This window comes from Mastigoproctus giganteus, chromosome 13, assembly GCF_048544385.1.
Source record: "Mastigoproctus giganteus isolate SK-2022 chromosome 13, ASM4854438v1, whole genome shotgun sequence".
NCBI lineage: Eukaryota > Metazoa > Arthropoda > Arachnida > Uropygi > Thelyphonidae > Mastigoproctus > Mastigoproctus giganteus.
In genome coordinates, this window is record NC_143587.1 from 45011125 (window position 1) to 45030215 (window position 19091).

At 34.8% G+C, this 19091-nt stretch overlaps 1 protein-coding gene across 1 annotated transcript in view; it reads left to right on the top strand.

Moving 5' to 3' along the window:
- LOC150076002 (endothelin-converting enzyme 1-like) overlaps positions 1 to 19091 on the top strand; it is a 160797-nt gene that overhangs the window by 69154 nt on the left and 72552 nt on the right. The window contains exons 7-9 of the mRNA XM_090388028.1: positions 3089 to 3219; positions 6289 to 6387; positions 16012 to 16086. Coding sequence (XP_090244154.1) covers positions 3089 to 3219; positions 6289 to 6387; positions 16012 to 16086 — 305 coding nt within the window. The remainder of the gene's footprint in view (positions 1 to 3088; positions 3220 to 6288; positions 6388 to 16011; positions 16087 to 19091) is intronic.

Consider the following 19091-nt stretch of genomic DNA (forward strand, 5'->3'; position numbering starts at 1 on the left):
TTCATTTCTTCTTCTTGTTTCAGCCAAACCGATGATATTCCAATTCACATTTTCTAATTCCTTTTCCAGCTCTAATAACCTGTCTTCACCGATGAGTGACCTTACATTATAACAGGCTAAGTTCAGTTTCCGTGCATGGCAGCCTGGTCGTACCCAGAGATTCTTAGCACCTTCTGCTTCCACTCTGATCCTCTCGCTGCCGTAAGAGGGAAAGTGAAAGCTGCTGGGGACTGAGGGCCATTTACTTTGTCGTGCTGTCATATGCTGGAGTGTTTGGTCTTTTCCTCTTCACGCTGACCAGGCATCTTGAAGAGAACCACTCTATACGTTCGTTGTCACCTAAGTGACATAACAGAGCTTACCATCGAGAAGGTGTGCGTGGGTGGATTTTAGGGAGGCAGACCAACCGGACTTCTCCTAAATTTTCTGTAATAGAGAGATATTGGATCCATCAGTGTTTTAGGCTGAGTGTCTGATAATACACAGGATACCTGTTCCCCTCTAAGCCCACAACAATTGATGTGAAACACTAAATCAAACTAAACATTTGGTTGCTTTTTTTTTTTTTTTTTTTTTTTTGACCGGTATATGTGAAGACAGTGGTGATTGCAAGATAATAAGTACACTAATCTCCCAATGATGACTTATAATGCCAGTTCTTGTCGCTTATTTATGACTTGCAAAATATCTGTTTATACCTATTCTAGTTATTACTTGAATTTTATGATTGTGGCACTGCATGATTTTTTAATTTGGAGTCTTGAAGTGTCCTGGTTAATCCAGTCCCAGTAAATCGAGAATCTGCTGTACTTTATTATTACCGTATTTAATGTTGGTAGTGTCTTACTGTGTGTTTAATTTATCAATTAAACTTTATTATATGTATGTATGTACAAGAAAATCATGTTATATATGGGATCAGCTGGTGTCCACAGATCAGCAGATCTGTGGTTTCAGCCATCCACAACGTATCCCCCACAGATACAGGGATCTTACTGTATTTGGTATTATAACATGAGAAATGCATGAAGCAGATTTGCAGCCCAATATTTAAATGCTTATGGTATGACTATATTTGAATATTTCCCATTGGTTTTATTTCCTCCTGATGCCCAAAAGATCTATATGATTGTGTCATATAGATCTTTTTTGGCCATGGACCTCTTTTGAGTTCTAGCTTTACTGGCAGGCCCCCAAATTAAAATATCATTTTGTTCATTGTGCTCAGTAATAAAACACTACAAAATAAACAAAAATTATATTTCTAAACCATTCAAAATTTTTCCTTCCCTCCTTCAAAATGTATATGTATTACCTTTACAAGGCTGTGATCACGGTCTGCATGTGGATGATCAAGACCTGCATATGTTACACATTGCATCTTTCAATAGGGACACACTACCCAGGAACTCCAGTATTATGTGAATGTTTGTAGGTGACCCATGACACCTATGTTGAATGCTTTTAAATTATTTAAAATCTCTCAAAATTTTTTACTGCACTCTTGTCATAAAATGTTGAATTAATATTTTTATATATATTTTTTTTTTTATTCAATAAATTTTGGGAGTTCTTGCTATCGTTTGCAGTAACAATAACTTTGAAAGTTGTTGTTATTGTTAGTTAACTTAGTTGTTACTGTTGTTTGTAGTAATCCTGTACAGTAGCCCTCTTTTTGCACTGGGCCGATTTGCAATAGCGCTGATCACTACCCACAACACTATTTTTATTTATTTTTACAATTTTTTTTTTTCTATTTTTTTATAAATTGAAAGTTTAAAATTGTCAGACAAAATTTATCGGCATCATACTGTGCTATGTATCATGCACTATTCACATGAATTAGGACAATCTGAGCCAATCAGTAATTAGTGCATCTGTATCAGAGATGAGAAAGATTCCCACCCTCAAAGTAGCCACTCGTGGATGTGAGTGGTAAAGGTCCATGCGGTGAAGCATTCAGTTGGTGTTGTTTACACTATTAACACATGTTGGAAATTTATTACGCTAACAATTTTTTATTAATTGTGCTATTAATAAATTAAATAATGATAATAATGATATCCATTTGCAGTTTTTGCCCAGTTGTGTTATAAAGTTTTTAATTTAATAGAATAAAGAGATGCCATGTCTGGTAAAAGAAGTTCATTGAATCCTAGTGCAATTTTTGGAGGATGGAATCTGGTGAAAGCTGCCCTAATGTGTGTAGGTCTATGAATATGCCTCCATCGACTATTACTACGACTATGAAGAATGCTAATAAAATAAAACAATCAATGCAATGTGGTAGGTAAAATTTTTGGTGCCCGGAACCTAACTCTGTGATTTCCGATTGACTCCATTATATAAAGGGTTCCATTTGCACCTATCCCCCCCCCCCCCAGGAAACTAACCTCGGCGTAAATCGAGGGCTACCTATATATAGAAAAGTAAAATAAATTAAGGAAACATGTGACTTACCCTTAAGAGTGATTAAATATCTTGAAGGAACCTGTTTTCATAATCAGGCAGGAAATCCTGATTATGAAATACTAATTTTACAATCAGGATTTCTTCCCTTTTTCCCTAAAAATCTTTTTACTGAAATAAAGGTTCTATGTGTTTTTTTTTTTTTTTTTTTTTTAGCACATCTGCTATAAGGTTAACAATCACACTGAACAACCTTTAGACAGACTGACTTTCTGGGTATCCATGCAGTAGTAGACCTGGCAGGAACATTTCAAGGCAACTCAGTGCCCAGTCACAAACAGTCAAGTGCCACCACTCAGAGCATGAAAAGAGCAACAATACTGCTGTTTTCTTGCCACTGATAGCTGGCACCCTGTATGAATCAGCTTCTGGGCTTCCATGCTAATGTGGCACTTACTGCAGGTTTTTTTTTTTTTTTAAATCAATCAGTCAATATATATATATATTTTTTAATAGTGTTAATTTCAATAAAGAATTAAAATAAATCTCACCTGAGTTTTTCTCGCCCATTTTTTTCTTAGCAGCACTAAGAAAAAAGTTTACTAAATTTTTAATATAGAATGAATGGTTCTCTAATTAAGTATTATTTCTTTATTATTATTTTTTTTATCATACATAGGCATTGAGGACTTAACTTTACCCTCAGAAGAGAGATGGGAATTTTGTATAAGAACAACAATTCGTTATCTTGGTCATGCCATAGGGGCGATGTATGTTGAACACTACTATCCTAGGTCAACTGAAAATGATGTAAGAGTGTAAAAAACTTTATTTATAAATTAAGTGATATAATATTAATGCTCAAATATGAAGTATAATTAAAAATGCAAAAACTAATTAACTTATTCCATTATTTTAGAAAATTTCTTCTCAAAATTATTACTTTAGAAAAATTTGAAGGCATGGAGAGTAATTAAGCCAAGAGGCAACACAAAATGAGTTCGCCCCAGAGTGTAGATTTTAAGAAATTCTTTCAGGATCTGAAGACTTGCTGGCATCAAGGTTAGGCAGGAATCTATTAATCTCTCTCTCCCAGAAAACCAAGAGAGGCATAGAGTGGAGTGTGGTTGGTATGGCAAGAAGAGATTTTTAGTGATAATTAATGCAGTAATTTGAGTAGAATTATGATATTAATATAGTAAACATCTTTAGAATTTATCTTTAAATGAAAAGAGTTTAGGGTTGAATGCAGAAGAATGGGTTGCATCCTACAATAATGATCTCTCTCTCTCTCTCTCTCTCTAGTGAAAGTGGCTGTTCACTTAAACCAAATATCAATTCACAGATCGGCATATGTTTGCAATTAGATCATTATCCAACTGATGAGAAACTAGTGAGCTTCCAAACAACTATTCTGGTAATATATCAGCTTTTTAAATTTATAACAGATTTACTATTCTGGTGATGCTATACAATTTAAACAGATATTAGCAACTTAGGCAGAATTATGGATAAAAGTATTTATCACTAAGTTGAACATAAATCCAAGCTTTAGTACCAGGTACTTGGTCTTCGTTGAGAGCAGAAAGTATCTTCATGATTAAAATCAAATGCATGTGAATCAAAAGAACTTTGATTAAATATGCTACATTTAAAATTAGAGCCAGTGTTGACTGCTATTTCAAAACTTAAGGGTGGTTTCTGTATGGAAACTTATCCTGTGAATAAGATATCAAGTCTAGTGAACACCAAGCATCATATGAACAAAAATGTTCCAGTTAAATGCAGTTATTTGAATGATTCCAGTTATTTGTACCTTTTAACTCAATGTTTTCCATCTGATGTTCTATGAAATATTCCACCAAAAATTATACTTATCTACATTTCAATAATCAATGCAATTTAATATAAAAAGAAAATGTACTCAATATAGATATACTAAAAATAATTCTTGTGATTTAATTAATTGGAATTATTTTATTTTTGATCATGAAAACAAAGAATTTTTGTGAAGTGAAAGAAACAAAATTTATATAGAATTGATGTTTCAAGAATTTCTTACTCACATCAAAGGTTCCAGTACTCAAAAAAGGTTGAAAACAACACTGCATACATTTGTCCTATAAAACAAAATAATAAAGGAAGTGAAATTATTTTCTTATTTGAATGTGGAGATATGTACCATATTCAGATTATTTCAGTCCTTGTACAGGTATATGACCTTTCAGCTTCTACATGCAATACCTTGCTGTGTATGGCAAAAGTGGCTCAGTATCAGTTAGTGTTTATATGCATTTAATTGTAACTTTTTCTTCCATATGATAATTGATGTTCAGCAGGTTCTCTGTTCAAATCTAACTTGAATCCTGACATAAACAAATACACATTTCAGCTCTGCTGAAATATACACTGGTACTTCAGCAATTGACCAACTGAGAGTATTACTTGATGATGAACATTTGTTTATGTCAGGATTAAAATTAGAGTGAATACAGTATAGACTTGATACACTTCAGCCTACTTTTGCAAACATAAGCCACTTATCTGGTGACAGGTTACCAAGTCTTGAGCTATCACTTCGGTACTCTAGTTTTAGACAAATAGTGAATTTAACTTTTTGACAATACCATTTGTATAACTTTATATTAGCAATTTAGGTAAGCTCGTAGATAACAATGTCATCAATGATATTGATGAAGGTATATCAGGCTTAATGTCCAAGTTTGCAGATGATATAAAGGTTGGCAGGGTTGTTAATGACAGTAAAGACAGTATGCTGCTGCAACAGGATCTAGAAAAGTTAGGCAGATGGGCTGAGAAGTGGCAACTGAAGTTTAACATTGACAAATGCAAAGTACTGCATATGGGTAGCAGTAACCCAAGAGAAACATACCAACTGTGTGATACAACACTCTGGGAGGTGGAGAATGAAAAAGACCTGGGGATAATTATGCAGTCACATATGAAGTTCTCTGAGCAGTGCAGATGGGCTGCCAGAGCAGGTCATGGGGTTTTGTCAATGATATACAGGAATTTTGCTAGCAGGGAAAAGGAGGTGATTAATATCCCTTTGTTTAAGGCAGTGGTCAAGCCACACCTTGAGTACTGCGTACAGGTCTGGAGGCTTCATTTTAGGAAGGATGCACAGTTGCTAGAACAAGTACGGAGAAGGGCAACAAGATTGATGAGAAGAACAAAGGGGTGCTCTTACCAAAAGAGGCTTAAGTTCTGCAAGTTGCGGCATCTGGAGACTAGGCACCTGTAAGGTGATCTGATTGAGGTGTATAAGGCCTTGAATGGTTTGAGCAGGCTTAATGCTGATGGGATAATTCCACTTGCTCAGATTAAGAACCTGAGGCAGCATAGATTCGAATTGAAGAAAGACGGTTGTAGAATAGAATTGCAGAAGTTTGCCTTTAGCCAGCGGTAGTTGATTGCTGGAACAAATTTCCATCTGTTGTTGTGGAAGTTGTTAGTTTAAAAAAATTTAAGGCTGAACTAGACAAACATTTGGAGTGACTGGATGGGTGAAATGGGAAGTTTTTTTTTTTTTTTTTTTTTTGCTGATGCTATATAAGCTTGCCTTCTTGCATCATATGCCTCAACTAATGCTAATGTCTAAAGAGCCATCAAACCTTGATGGCCTAAAACAGCCTCTGTCACTACAGGGACTAGAATGCCCCAAAATAGAAATTGAATGCAGAGATGCTTATAATTTTCAGATTAAATCAAAATGAGTATCAAAATTGTTAATAGTTAGGAAAATGAGTCCTAAAAATTTAAGAAGAAGATTGTTTTATTTGTAACAAAGGAGAAAGGAAAATAGTTATACCTCTGTATATAAAAATATTAACTTTTTTTTTTTTTTTTTTTTTACAGATTCTACAGATTGTTCATCAATACCTTCTAGCATTTATTCAGACAACTGATGGATTTTCTTGGTCAAATGGTGGAGATAGAAACACTGCTCAGGAAAAGGTTTCTATGTACTTTGAATTTAAATGTTAATACACCAACCAGATTATTAGCATAAAAGTATTGTCCAAATTGCAAGACATGTAATTCAGTAATTTGAATATTGACATGTTTATTATGTACTAATTGCATTTAGTTGTGCTAATTAGCAAATCACTCTTTTAACATTTTACTCGCCAAGTAAATTTAACTTATAAATAGCCTTACTTGAATAAGTACAGTAGACTTTCGAAATAAGGCACCTTCTGGCATTCAAGTTGCTGTTATTTTGATTTTTCCATTATCTAGAAAGTTTTATTTTTAATGTATTTAATACAGAAATAATGAATCCAAATAAGAAATAGAGAGATTAAGAATGCAATTTTGTTAACTGCACATAAAAAAACATAAACATGTTGACAATCCAATGTTATATTCTGCCATTAATATGCTTCTGTTTACCACCCCGTTCTATTTTTTTTTTTTTTTATTATATCAAGTTTTGTCTGCACGAGTAGCACAGTGGTATATGTCACCATCCTTCCCACACTAGGTGGAAAAGGCCAGGGTTCGAATCCCGTCGATGACGCAAGGAACTTTTTTAGGCTTTTTTCACTCAGTGACTGAGTTAGTTGGTCTCAGGTGTAGATAGCAAAGTTCCCCCCCCCCCCCCAGAAACTGGGGTTTTCGTCACATGGGTATATGAATTAACATTCCAGGTGACCATAATGTAATAGTTTGGATTATATCATGTTTGTCACTAAGCTTTAATGTTGTTCTTCTTTCTTCTCTGTATGAGGTTTATTAACTTTAGGAATTATAGTGAGGGGTTTTTAATTTAAAATGAATGTAAAACAACAGTATAATCCGTGATATCAGTACAGAATTCACTTTGAAAATGGCGAACGTAAACAAATACAGTAATCACGTGACTTGCCTTTTTCTTTTTTTCGGCACTGCAAGACATCTCTCTGTATGTATACATCCGATCTCAATGTGCCGTTATTTCGACAGTATACTGTATTTAATTTTAAACTACTTGTTGAGTATTTAAAAAAAAATAGAAAAAGCCATCTCTGATGAAGGACTCTATAGTATTCTAGTAATGTGATTGTTTTGGGATGACAGAAAATACCAATTGACGTTGGACTTGAATTTTTGTTCACTGAAATACATAAGAAGGAAATTTCATCCAAATGATAGAAGGGTGGATGAAGAAGATGATAGTTAGTTTGATGGGTTTGGAGTTGAATAGTAAAATGGATATTAGCTAGGATATTTCCCATAGCACTTAAAGTTTGTCATGGACATTCTTCTATTAATGATAGCCAAGGCTACCACTTGGGAGGCTTAGATGACATTACTGGGAGAATGTCCATGACACTCCTATCCACTTTTGAATTGTATGAAACACTGATGGGGTTAATAGTCAGGTGCCATTTGTCAGTCAAGTGTGTAAAATTTTAGAAAATCTGATTATTCTGTAAAATCCTCTGTGTTTACCTGTAAAAACAGAGACAGTTACAACCTTGGTTGAGTGGGAGAAGACAGAGAGTTGTAATCAATGGATGCTGCTCTTCATGGATTACTGTTATTAGTGGAGTCGCACAGGGTCCGGTGTTGGGCCTACTGTTTGTTTTGTATATTTATCAATGATATTGATGAAGGTATATCAGGCTTAGTGTCAAAGTTTGCAGATGATACAAAGGTTGGCAGGGTTGTTAATGACAGTAATGGCAGTGTGCTACTGCAACAGGATCTAGAAGATTTTGGCAGATGGGCTGAGAAGTGGCAACTGAAGTTTAACATTGACAAATGCAAAGTACTGCATATGAGTAGAAGTAACCCCAGAGGAACATACCAACTGTGTGGTACTACATTTAGGGTGGTAGAAAATGAAAAAGACCTGGAAGTAATTGTGCAGTCAGATATTAAGTTTTCTGGGCAATGCAGACAGGCTGCAAGAGCAGGTCATGAGGTTTTGTCAATGATATATAGGAATTTTGCTAGCAGGGAAAAGGAGGTGATGATCCCTTTGTATAAGGCAATGGTCAGGCCACGCCTTGAGTACCGTGTACAGGTTTGGAGGCCTAATTTTAGGAAGGATGTAGATTTGCTTGAGTGTGTACAGAGAAGGGCAGTGCCTCCGTAGCCAGGTGGGCAGGAGCAACAGTGCGTAGCACACACTTCTTGATTAGACCAGGGTTCGAGCCTGCGACCACCAAATACGGAGGACGTGGAAAGGTCAGGGAATGACCACCGCATATCCCCAGAGCAATATGGCCTTAGTTGCTAATGCTCCAAATAACAAACAAACAGAGAAGGGCAACAAGATTGGTGAGTGGAACGAAGGGGTCCTATTACCAAGAGAGGCTTAAGTTCTGCAAATTGCAGCAGCTGGAAACTAGACACATCAGAGGTGCCTAGTCTCCGGTTGTTAATTACTGGAACAGACTTCCAACTGTTGTGGAAGTTGATGGCTTAAATAAATTCAATAAGGAACTGGACAAACTTTTAGAGAGGATGGTTGTGTGAATTTTTTTTTTTTTTTTTTGGCTGATGCTACATTGCTCATACGCTTGCTTTCTTGCATCACATGCCACTATTACTATTACTATATCTCCGGTGCGTGAGGTCTAAAATTACTCTGCCCAGTTTGCAAGAGGTGTATGAATTACTTTTTGAGGTTATCATGAGGTTTATCATGATTATAACATGATTATAGCTTTGAAAAATTTCAGCCAAAGAAGGGGAGGTGCATTGCACTGGCGTTTGGAGCCTCCAACCCACAAACACTATTGACACTTCTTTTATATTGAATCAACAAAATTGACAATAGGATTTTACACCAGTCTCCCAGTACTTTTTTTTTTTTTTAAATGAAATCCACAAACACAAAAGGTATTAGAACCCATAGTACTTAGTACTATGCATGGGTTGAAGGTTGAGAAGGTAGAAGATACTCATTGACACTAAAATTGAATTTCTCTAGAATATATTTTTTGGGAAACACATGTGAAGGAAGGTTGTTCCAGAAAACAGAAGTAGAAGGAATAAATGAGAAAGAGGAAAGCTTAGGTCTGTGTATTTTAAAGTGGACAGTGAATAGACATTGACTGGTTGAGGCAATTTTTAGTCTAGTGTGGAAGAGAGTGATGGAATTACAGATTCCACTTTAAAAGAAAAGTGCCCATGGAAATACCAAGTGAAAAGGCATACAGCAGAAAGTGAATGTCTGTGAGACATAGTAGAGAGACATCATAAGAGATGCATCATTAATTAACGCCAGGTGGGCAGGAGCAGCAGTGCGTAGCGCACGCTTCTTGATTAGACCGGGGTTCGAGCCCATGCCCACCAAATACGGAGGATGCGGAAAGGTCAGGGAATGACCACTGCATATCCCCGGAGCAATATGGCCTTAGTTGCTAATGCTCCCAAATAACAAACAAACAAACAAATCATTAATTAACATGACTGTCCTTATAAAAATAGAGCCTAGGAGCTTGAAAAAGGTTTTGGGGGCATTGCCCCCTGATATGAGAACATTTCAGGATAGGACTGGTCTGAGATTTGTACAGTCCATAGCTGTTTAGAAGAAAAATAATTCTGAGAGTGAAAAAGAAAATCCAATTTTTTTTTATGCTGAGGAAGCAGTATTTGCAATATGCTTATGGTACTTCAAATTATAAATCAGTGATCTCTAGAGATATGTGATCTTATTTGGAAATCTGAGTGTCATCGGAGATGAACATAGCAATGGACTTTTCATTTTTGCAAAAAATAAGAGAGGACTTTATCATATTGAAGGATTTACTGAATAATTACCTAGAAATCAGCACTTAAGGAAGTGGTAGTGGATATTCAAGAAGTTGAAGCTGTTTGTGTAGTGCAAGATTTGTCAAACTAGAAGGTTGAATGTAGTCTGCTATCATCAATAAAAAAAACTATGGATCAGTAGGATTTCCAGTTAATGGAAGGTTAATATACAAGAAGTCTTTTAACTTCTCAATATTATTCTTAATATTGAGAAGTTAAAAGACAGAGGGCCATCTGTCATCACCATCAGAGAACAGGAGAGAAAACTGGCTTCCCAATTGCAAAATATGGTCAGCAGTCTTAAGATAGGAACTTGCTTAGATGATGTTTATGCCAACATGATCAATAGTGTTAGAAATGTCAAGAACATCTGCTTGAGTTTCACCAGGCTTTTAATGTGAAACATCCTTGGGGCACCTTCAACCAATTAAATCTGATCGGTCACGAAAAATGCATCACAGCAGTGATGTCATCTATGGCTTCCACCAGAGGTGTTTCCCACACTCCCATCACTAATCTGTGCCGAGCACTCACTAGTAGTGTGATTAGAGCAAGTGACGCATTCTTTGTGACCTGTATGATATCTCGAGTTCTAGTGAACTGATTTACAAAATTCAAATGCCATTAGTTTGAATTTTATCAAACTGCATTAGAAAAACAATAAAAAAAACAAAAAAAACGTGTACCTTGTATGCACAAAATATGTTTTATTTTATGTGAAAACATCCTTGGCTTGGAAGAGGTTAGTGAAATTCAAGCCAATAGCCTAATTACCCGTTTGATTGTAGCCATTTGTTGAATAGTATGATTGCAACAATACAATACCAGTATTAATTTGGTTAAAGACAACATAAGCAAAGTAGTTCTGATCGAGGAAAGTCTCATGCCCAACAGCAAACATTGTGGAGTGATGATAAATATCTTAAGAATCACTCCTCCAGGAGAAACTAATGTACCACAGAGCTTACTGTTTGATGAGCATGCAGAGGAACTATCTTTTCCCAGCATCCCGATTGCCTGGTTCAATTCATGTGTGAAACCAAATGGACAGCTGGAGTCACAATATATCACAACAGGATGGACGAGGTACACATTGTTACGCCATACTTAGATTTCATCTATCAACAAGCGACTGGTTTGACAGTCAGCGTTGAGCCCATTGGTGGTGTATGTAGTGGAGTGCTTGTTACCTAACGGCCAAGTGATACTTACAACAGTTGTCTATATTTCTCCTAGCAGTGAGATACAGGATATAATTGACTTCATTCATTTCGTTTTTCTGTCATACTCAATTCAAGGTGCAGTACTGTTAAAGAAAGATTTACATAATATACCCATGATCACGAGCAGCGATTTCAGTGTGAACTTTGGATTGGAAGAAACTAAACCGTTAATTACTTTCCTGCAAGAAAATTTTCTATCTAACTCAAAACACTAATCCCTCACTTACAACTACAAGATTGGGTACCTCAATTGACACTGTTTTACAGATATATTTAGATACATTGCAATCACAAGTATACATCTCTTACTGTAGTTATCATAAACCCATTATATCTTGTCTTCCAGCTGAAATTATGAACATTTGTGAATGATCAATAAAATATTTACAATACAACAGCTCTTTTATTTCGTAATCAATATATATAAATCAAAATACAGTGAAACCCCGCTATTTGCGGGGGTTACGTTCCTGAGAAATGTCGCGAATACCGAAAACACAAATACTGAGTTATGGCTCCCATAGTAATAAAGGGGTTCTGTTCCAAAGTATGAAATATATAAGAAAAACTAGTCTAAAATTTTGTCTATGTATGTATTATATGTACCTTCATAATATGACTATGTACATAGACAGTACATAGTGAAATGCAAGCATATGGCATCGAAATGAAAATAAGAAACAATTTAATATTAAATGTAATATTTATTAGAAATTTCAAACAAATCTTTCAAACCAGTGCCTTTGCTAGCAAAAAAACTTATCCTGCCAGTGCTATCACCAGTTTCGCCAAAGTGTTGATAAAGGAGTTTTGCCTTTTCACGAATGATGATTGAACTTAATGGAATTTTATTTTGAGTTCGGTCTTCTATCCACAAATTTAAAGCTTTTTCCATTTTTTTTCTAATTTAACATGACGAGTTACAGAGCAATTTTTGAAGCAATTAGCCCGTTTTACGGATACTACTGTGGATTTTTTCTTTCGATTATTTTATTGATCATACCATTTACTCATTGATTTTATAATGTTTTGCCACTGAGGAGACACTTTCACCATTAGAAATTTTATATAATAACTCAATTTTATTCGCTAATGTCATCACCTTTGATATTTTCACATTTCTCTTGTTATTCGTAGCCATATTTTTGTAGTGGTTAGAAAGAACTTGTCCACAATAAAGTCACTTTCTTCCATTAACACACTCGAAAAAGTCTGTTCTACACTGCAAAATGGTAGATTTATCATTTTTGTAAGCATATCAATTTATAAAGTGATAAATTTATTCAATTTATAAGCATATAAATTAAAAGCAAACGACGAAACCTTCCATGACAAGCGCATAACACATACTGAACAAGTATTGACGAGAAACATCCACGCTCGCGATTTTGTCACCCCTCTCCCCCACCCACTGAGTGCTGTTTTGACCGGGAAGGATAATTTTAGCCACGCCCATGTTTTTTTATGGCGGAAAATATTCACGGCGCTTTAAAATTCACATTTTTTTAGGTTTCATTTTATATTAAATCGGCGATCGCAAATACAGATACCGCAAATAGCGGGGGTTTACTGTACCTAAAAGAAGTGTGAAGGATATTTCACATGAAAATCATATACCGCACACGTACCACATTTTTTTTTTTTTTTTTTTTTTTTTTTCTCCACTGATTTGTACCAATTATATTCTATTTGAATAATTGAATTCTATTTGAATAAGAAGAAAATATTTCTCTTCTGATTCTGTGTCCTAACCTCCATATGTTTCTTCATTAATAGTTGATGATACTCCAAACAACTATCCTTAATTAAGAAATATTCTTAAATTTTTAATCTTCCACTATCTAGATTTTCCAATTCTCTTAATTTCCATTTCTTTCCTATACTGGTATAACTATATTTATAGCCTGTTCACTGGTTTTGAGCACAAGTACTTCAAGTTGAATTCACATTTGAATACCATTTCAGAATAAACAGCAATAAGCTGAAACTTAAATAACTCAAAAAGTGTGGTTTTGATTATAGAAAACAAAAATTTCCCATAAGCTGGAATGATAGTATTTCAAATGATGTAAGATGACTAAGGATTTATTCCACTGTACAATGCTTGTACAGTATATCTTTATAGCACCCCTGTTAACACACACACACACACACACATACACACATATTTATTGTCATCACAACCCCTGAATGAAACTGGATGTTTCTATTTTTAGCAAAAGTAATATTGTGTTATGTGTTATGTGTTATTTTATTGTGTTATGTGTTATTTTATGAACATCAAAAAGACGTGTATATATGTTTTATTGACTACGAGAAAGCCTTCGATTCAGTAGACCACGACCGCCTAATTGACCGACTGAGAAAACTTGGGCTTGAAAACAATGATATCAACTTTATTACAACTCTCTACTGGAATCAAACAGCCCGGCTTCGCTATGACAACGACCTGACAGACCCAATTCCAATAAAAAAAGGCGTCCGGCAAGGCTGTCCATTATCTCCCATTCTTTTTAACATCTATTCGGAAATGATCTTCGACCAAACACTGGCTGACAAGAACATCGGCATAAAAGTTAACGGACACTACATCAATAACTTAAGATATGCCGATGACACAGCACTAATAGCGGATTCAGAACAAGATTTACAGACCATCTTGAACGAAGTGGACATAGAAAGCCAAGCATGGGGGCTACGAATCAACAAAAAGAAAACAAAGGTGATGAAGGTCAGCAGGACTGCAAGCAATATCACGATCAAACTAAACAACGAAAAATTAGAGCAAATACACCGCTTCAAGTATCTCGGAGTACTCATTGATGACCAGCTGAACCATGAGGCCGAAATCAAAAGCAGAATTGAACAAGCCAGGCAGGCATTCACCAAATGGAGAACCCTCCTCACCGACAGAAGCTTGAACATCATGCTCAAATTACGCACGTTGAAATGCTACATCTGGCCAATACTGCTCTACGGTGTAGAAACCTGGACTCTAACATCAGCCACTACAAAAAAGCTCCAGGCCATCTAAATGTGGCTCTACCGAAGAATGCTGAAAATTCCGTGGACAGCCAAGATAACCAACGCACAGGTCCTGCAGGACATGCACACGGAATGGGACCTGCTCAAAACCATCATCAGCAGGAAATGCAAATACCTAGGTCACATCGCTAGGAACCAACAAAAATATCACCTACTACCACTCATCCTGGAGGGAAAGATCGAAGGCAAGAAACGCCCAGGCAGACCGAAAATGGCATGGCTAGATAACATCAACACCTGGCTTCACATGACAACAGCACAAATTCTACACGCAGCGCTGGACAGAGAACAATATCAAAACGAAGTCGCAAACGCCATTCGGCAGCATTAAAGAAGAAGAAGAATATTGTGTTGATAGAACCATTTTGTTAATCTAAGCAAAAGTCCAAATACTTTAAGTATATATTAAGGCTGATATGTTTTTCTATATATATATATATATATATATATACATACAGTCCATTCCGGTTATTTGGGACACATCAGGACTAGTGCATTTTGGCCCGATTAAGCGGCTGCCCCAATTATCCGAAGTTTCACGTAAATAGTTAAAAATACAATGTACCCCCTACCCCTTTACAATTGGTTCACTGTACAATGCAATCACATTACGACGAACTCAACATAGTAAGGTGCCATTTACTATACGATGTGCAGTAAGCGCCGGTCATTGTGATCACGTTTGTTAATTGAATTTTAATTCTATTAAACAGCGATTCTAATTAGCGAAAATAGGAGGAATATTATCCACAGGCTATAAAAGCAAAGATATATTAAGCACAAATTTACCCTTTATTACCTTACCAATTAAAAAATTAAATCATGCGTGAAAATTGGAAGAATATAATCGGAATAATTAATACGTACTGTAATATGTACATACGAACTAGTTGACATTTCTGTTCACTGACATTTGTGGGCGGGGGGGGTTAAAACTTAAAATAGTAAAAAGATAAGCAATCAATAACAAAGAACACGGCACACACAAATTGCAAGTAACACGATACGTGCAAGTGAGAACTGAGTAACGAGTTACAAAGCTTTAAAAATAGGAATGAAGAAAAGAGCTGAAAATTAATTTTTTTATATGATTGAAGATTTCATGGAAGTGTAAACACATTTCACCATAATAACCCACAGAATTCCAGCTGTCGGTATTATTGCAAATTCAGTAAGATCGAGTTTACTGTCCATTTATGATAGATTTCACTAACAGAAAAGCCCAATAAACAGGTGACTTCTAATTGTTTTTATTGTGTTTATGATTGTGACCTCCAGAATTTGGACCGAACCACGTGGTACCGTTGGAGACAATCGTAGGGTAATCTCCAGTGCTGCGGTCTCCTGCCCCGATTAAGCAGCATGCTGTCCCAATTAAGCGAAGTAAACCCTGGCTATTTTCTCGATTAGTTTCTGTTTTTTATGATTTGTCCCAAATAAACAGCTGCCCTGATTAACTGGAAGCCCAAATAACTGGAATCCACTGTGTATATATATATATATATTTTTTTTTTTTTTTTTTTTTTGCAATAATGCATGAAATTTGTTTTACTTTATCTCTTAGATACGTTCAATGACAGCATTTACTGGTTTTCCACAATCTCTTAAAAATGAGTATTTGAGAAAATACTATGAATCTGTAAGTATATATTTTTTAGACACTTAATATGTTGATTATTAAGCTAATTATAAAGGTTTGTTAATTCTCCTTATTGCATTACCTGAAATTTAATTATTTCCTAAAATTTAAAACTAATGAAAAAAAATAAGATAAATAAAACAATGCAATAAAAATATAGTTATAATATTCATTTATTTATTACTCTGATGAATTTATAAATTAATGGTGCTCAACAAATTGCAAAATAAAATTGAAAAAAAAAAAAAAAAAAAGGCCACTCCTCACATTTGAATACTTGAAGAGTATAGGCCTCACATCTGAAAGAGTATAGGCTAGCTTGGTTGAAAATAGTCATAATTTTGGCTCATCTGTATAATAGGTTTACACTTGGTGGTGAGGGAGATGGATTCAGAGAACACTCATGCATTCACAAAGAGAAAATTATGGTTTCAGTAGTCAGTCTTAAGGAAGGTTGTATATTCATGCCCATGATGATGATAGCTACCCATTTTTAGACTGTCTATTAGTGGCTGAATAGGAAAACCCTGAATATTTAGAAAATAATTGATAAGCAAGACATGTCACCTATATAGGTACTAATAAAGACAGATCTCTTAATTTTACATAGTTGCAAACTCTGTATTTATGATGGAGAAAGAATCTATTTTACTTAACTTGAACCCCTCCATTTCACCACTGTACTAGAATTGGTGCCATAGAGTTTCTGCAATTTTTTGCTTATTTTTGTTAACAAATATAGCTGTGATAAACACCTGAGAATATTTTTGTTATAAATTGTTAGCAATTTAAAAAAGAAAAAAAAAAAAGACACTTTCATTCTCCATATGTGGCCCATATGATCCAGAGATAATACCCCCCCCCCCAATGTAAAAAGTAATAAGAATTAATGAAATAACTTAAAAATTTATTGAAAACTAATATAATTAAAGATTTACTTTCAAAGAAAATAAATTGTGTTTTCAACTCATAACTTGCATTGCCAGTAGTCTATAAAATATAAGCTAAAATGCTACCCTTCCCTGTCAATAAATTAGGTAAAAGCTGCCTTCCTTGCCAATCACGGTTACAAAAGACCGATGAGAAACAACAAGTGCAGAAGCCATATATGTTGAAGGTCAAAACAGGTCAACATTATTAAAACTCAACTGTAAGCTATTTTATACATACAGTAAAAAAATAAAATAAATAATAAATAATGAAGTTTATATATTGTGCTGTCAAGGTGTTTGTATGCTGACATGTATTATTACAATGAAGTATTACAAATCTAATATTCAGAATCTGTGACTTGAATAAATTTAGTAAATTGTGGACTTAGCGTGGCAGTTAGCTGATTTTTTATCCTGAATTCCTACAACCAATGCATGTTTCCTTAAAGCAATTGAATGTCTACTAATTCTAGACAGAATTCACAAATAGCAAGTTGTCCAGCTGGGTTATTAGAAGCATTAAGTTAAATATTATTGAACTTAAATTTAAAAATAATTATATTTGGAGAACAAATTTATCATCCAATAATGTGTTTGGAGAACAAGTTTTTTTGAACCAAATTGAAATGAATTGATTTCTCAAAAAAAAAAAAAAAAAAAAAAACTATGTTAGCTCCATGGAGCCGAAGGTGGATCCGTGAATAACAAAAATCATGTGAAATGAAAAAATACAATTTAAGCTTAATAAAATCAGTTTTATTTTATTTGGTATTTTCATTTATGATCAGCAATAAAGGTTTGTAGTAACTAAAGTAGGATACATAGTGGAAACAGTTCACACTATTAACATTGCGATTGAAGACCAAGTCGATACATGATTGACCACGCATAGTAGATTTTGTAGGATCTGATGCGAGTTTAAGATCGAATGTTAATTCCACACATAGTAGATTTTGTAGGATCTGATGCGAGTTTAAGATCGAATGTTAATTCCACAAAGTCGAGTAATGTGCTTGCTTTTCAACGTTAGATTTGTGTTTTTATCGAAATCTTTGAGCACGTTTAGTTGATGTAACTGAGCAAAGGATCTTCGGAACAAATGACATCATCCCACTGACAATTGATAACTGCTTTATATTGCTTGAAACCAGTTCAAACAGGTTATGGGTGGATAGACCAACAACACAACCCGCACTGCTCAACAAATGTGAAGCTGAACAAAGTAGCTACTTTAACGAGTTGTCCACCTCTCGAAAACTAAAACCCCAATTTGAAATCTATTTATATATCCCTGTAGAGTTCTCAAAGGGAAAGAGTTTTGTTGCTCAATTGTATGCAACTTGTTGTGTACAATTGAGTTTTCTTGGGTGCATGCGTTGTACTTGTTGCGCCACTGCTATTGAGAGTGAAAGTAACCAAGGTGCAATGACAAATGACCAAAATGTGAGCTTTTTAGTTTTTTCAAAAAAAATTATATTAAATATCAAAATTTCTAATTTTTCTTGCATATTTGTCAATGGCATTATATACCCGACAAAATAAATATAAATTTATTATACTTTTGTCTGTTAGTTTTGGAGATATAACATCTAAAGTTAGGCGTTTCACTTTTTGTGACACCCTGAGCACCCTTGGATACCCCCAGTATTGATGTTATTCTTGTCAAAAAAAAAATATATATTATTTCTCAAGAAATAGATATTTTGTAGATTTTAATTCTACCAATTTCAGTGTGAGAACCTATAGATGCTATTATGAGAGAAGAAAGAATCATTTAATGTTTGACAGACAATGCAACCAAAAATCTACAGGTAGAGAAATTTTATGTAAGCTAATGTTTAAAAGTTTGCTGTACTGGTAAACAGTACTGTGGCTACATTTTAATGTGTATTTTGCCAATACTTCACTAACAAAATACACATTTTGTCAATGAAATTTATTTTCTAGTATACCTTTTAAAAAAACTTCCTGCTTTTTCTGAAAATGCAGAAAATTTCTGTTTCCCTCCTGTAACATGTAATGGTATCATTGGTGAAGTGATAAGAATATGCCATGAAATGTCTGATTCCCATT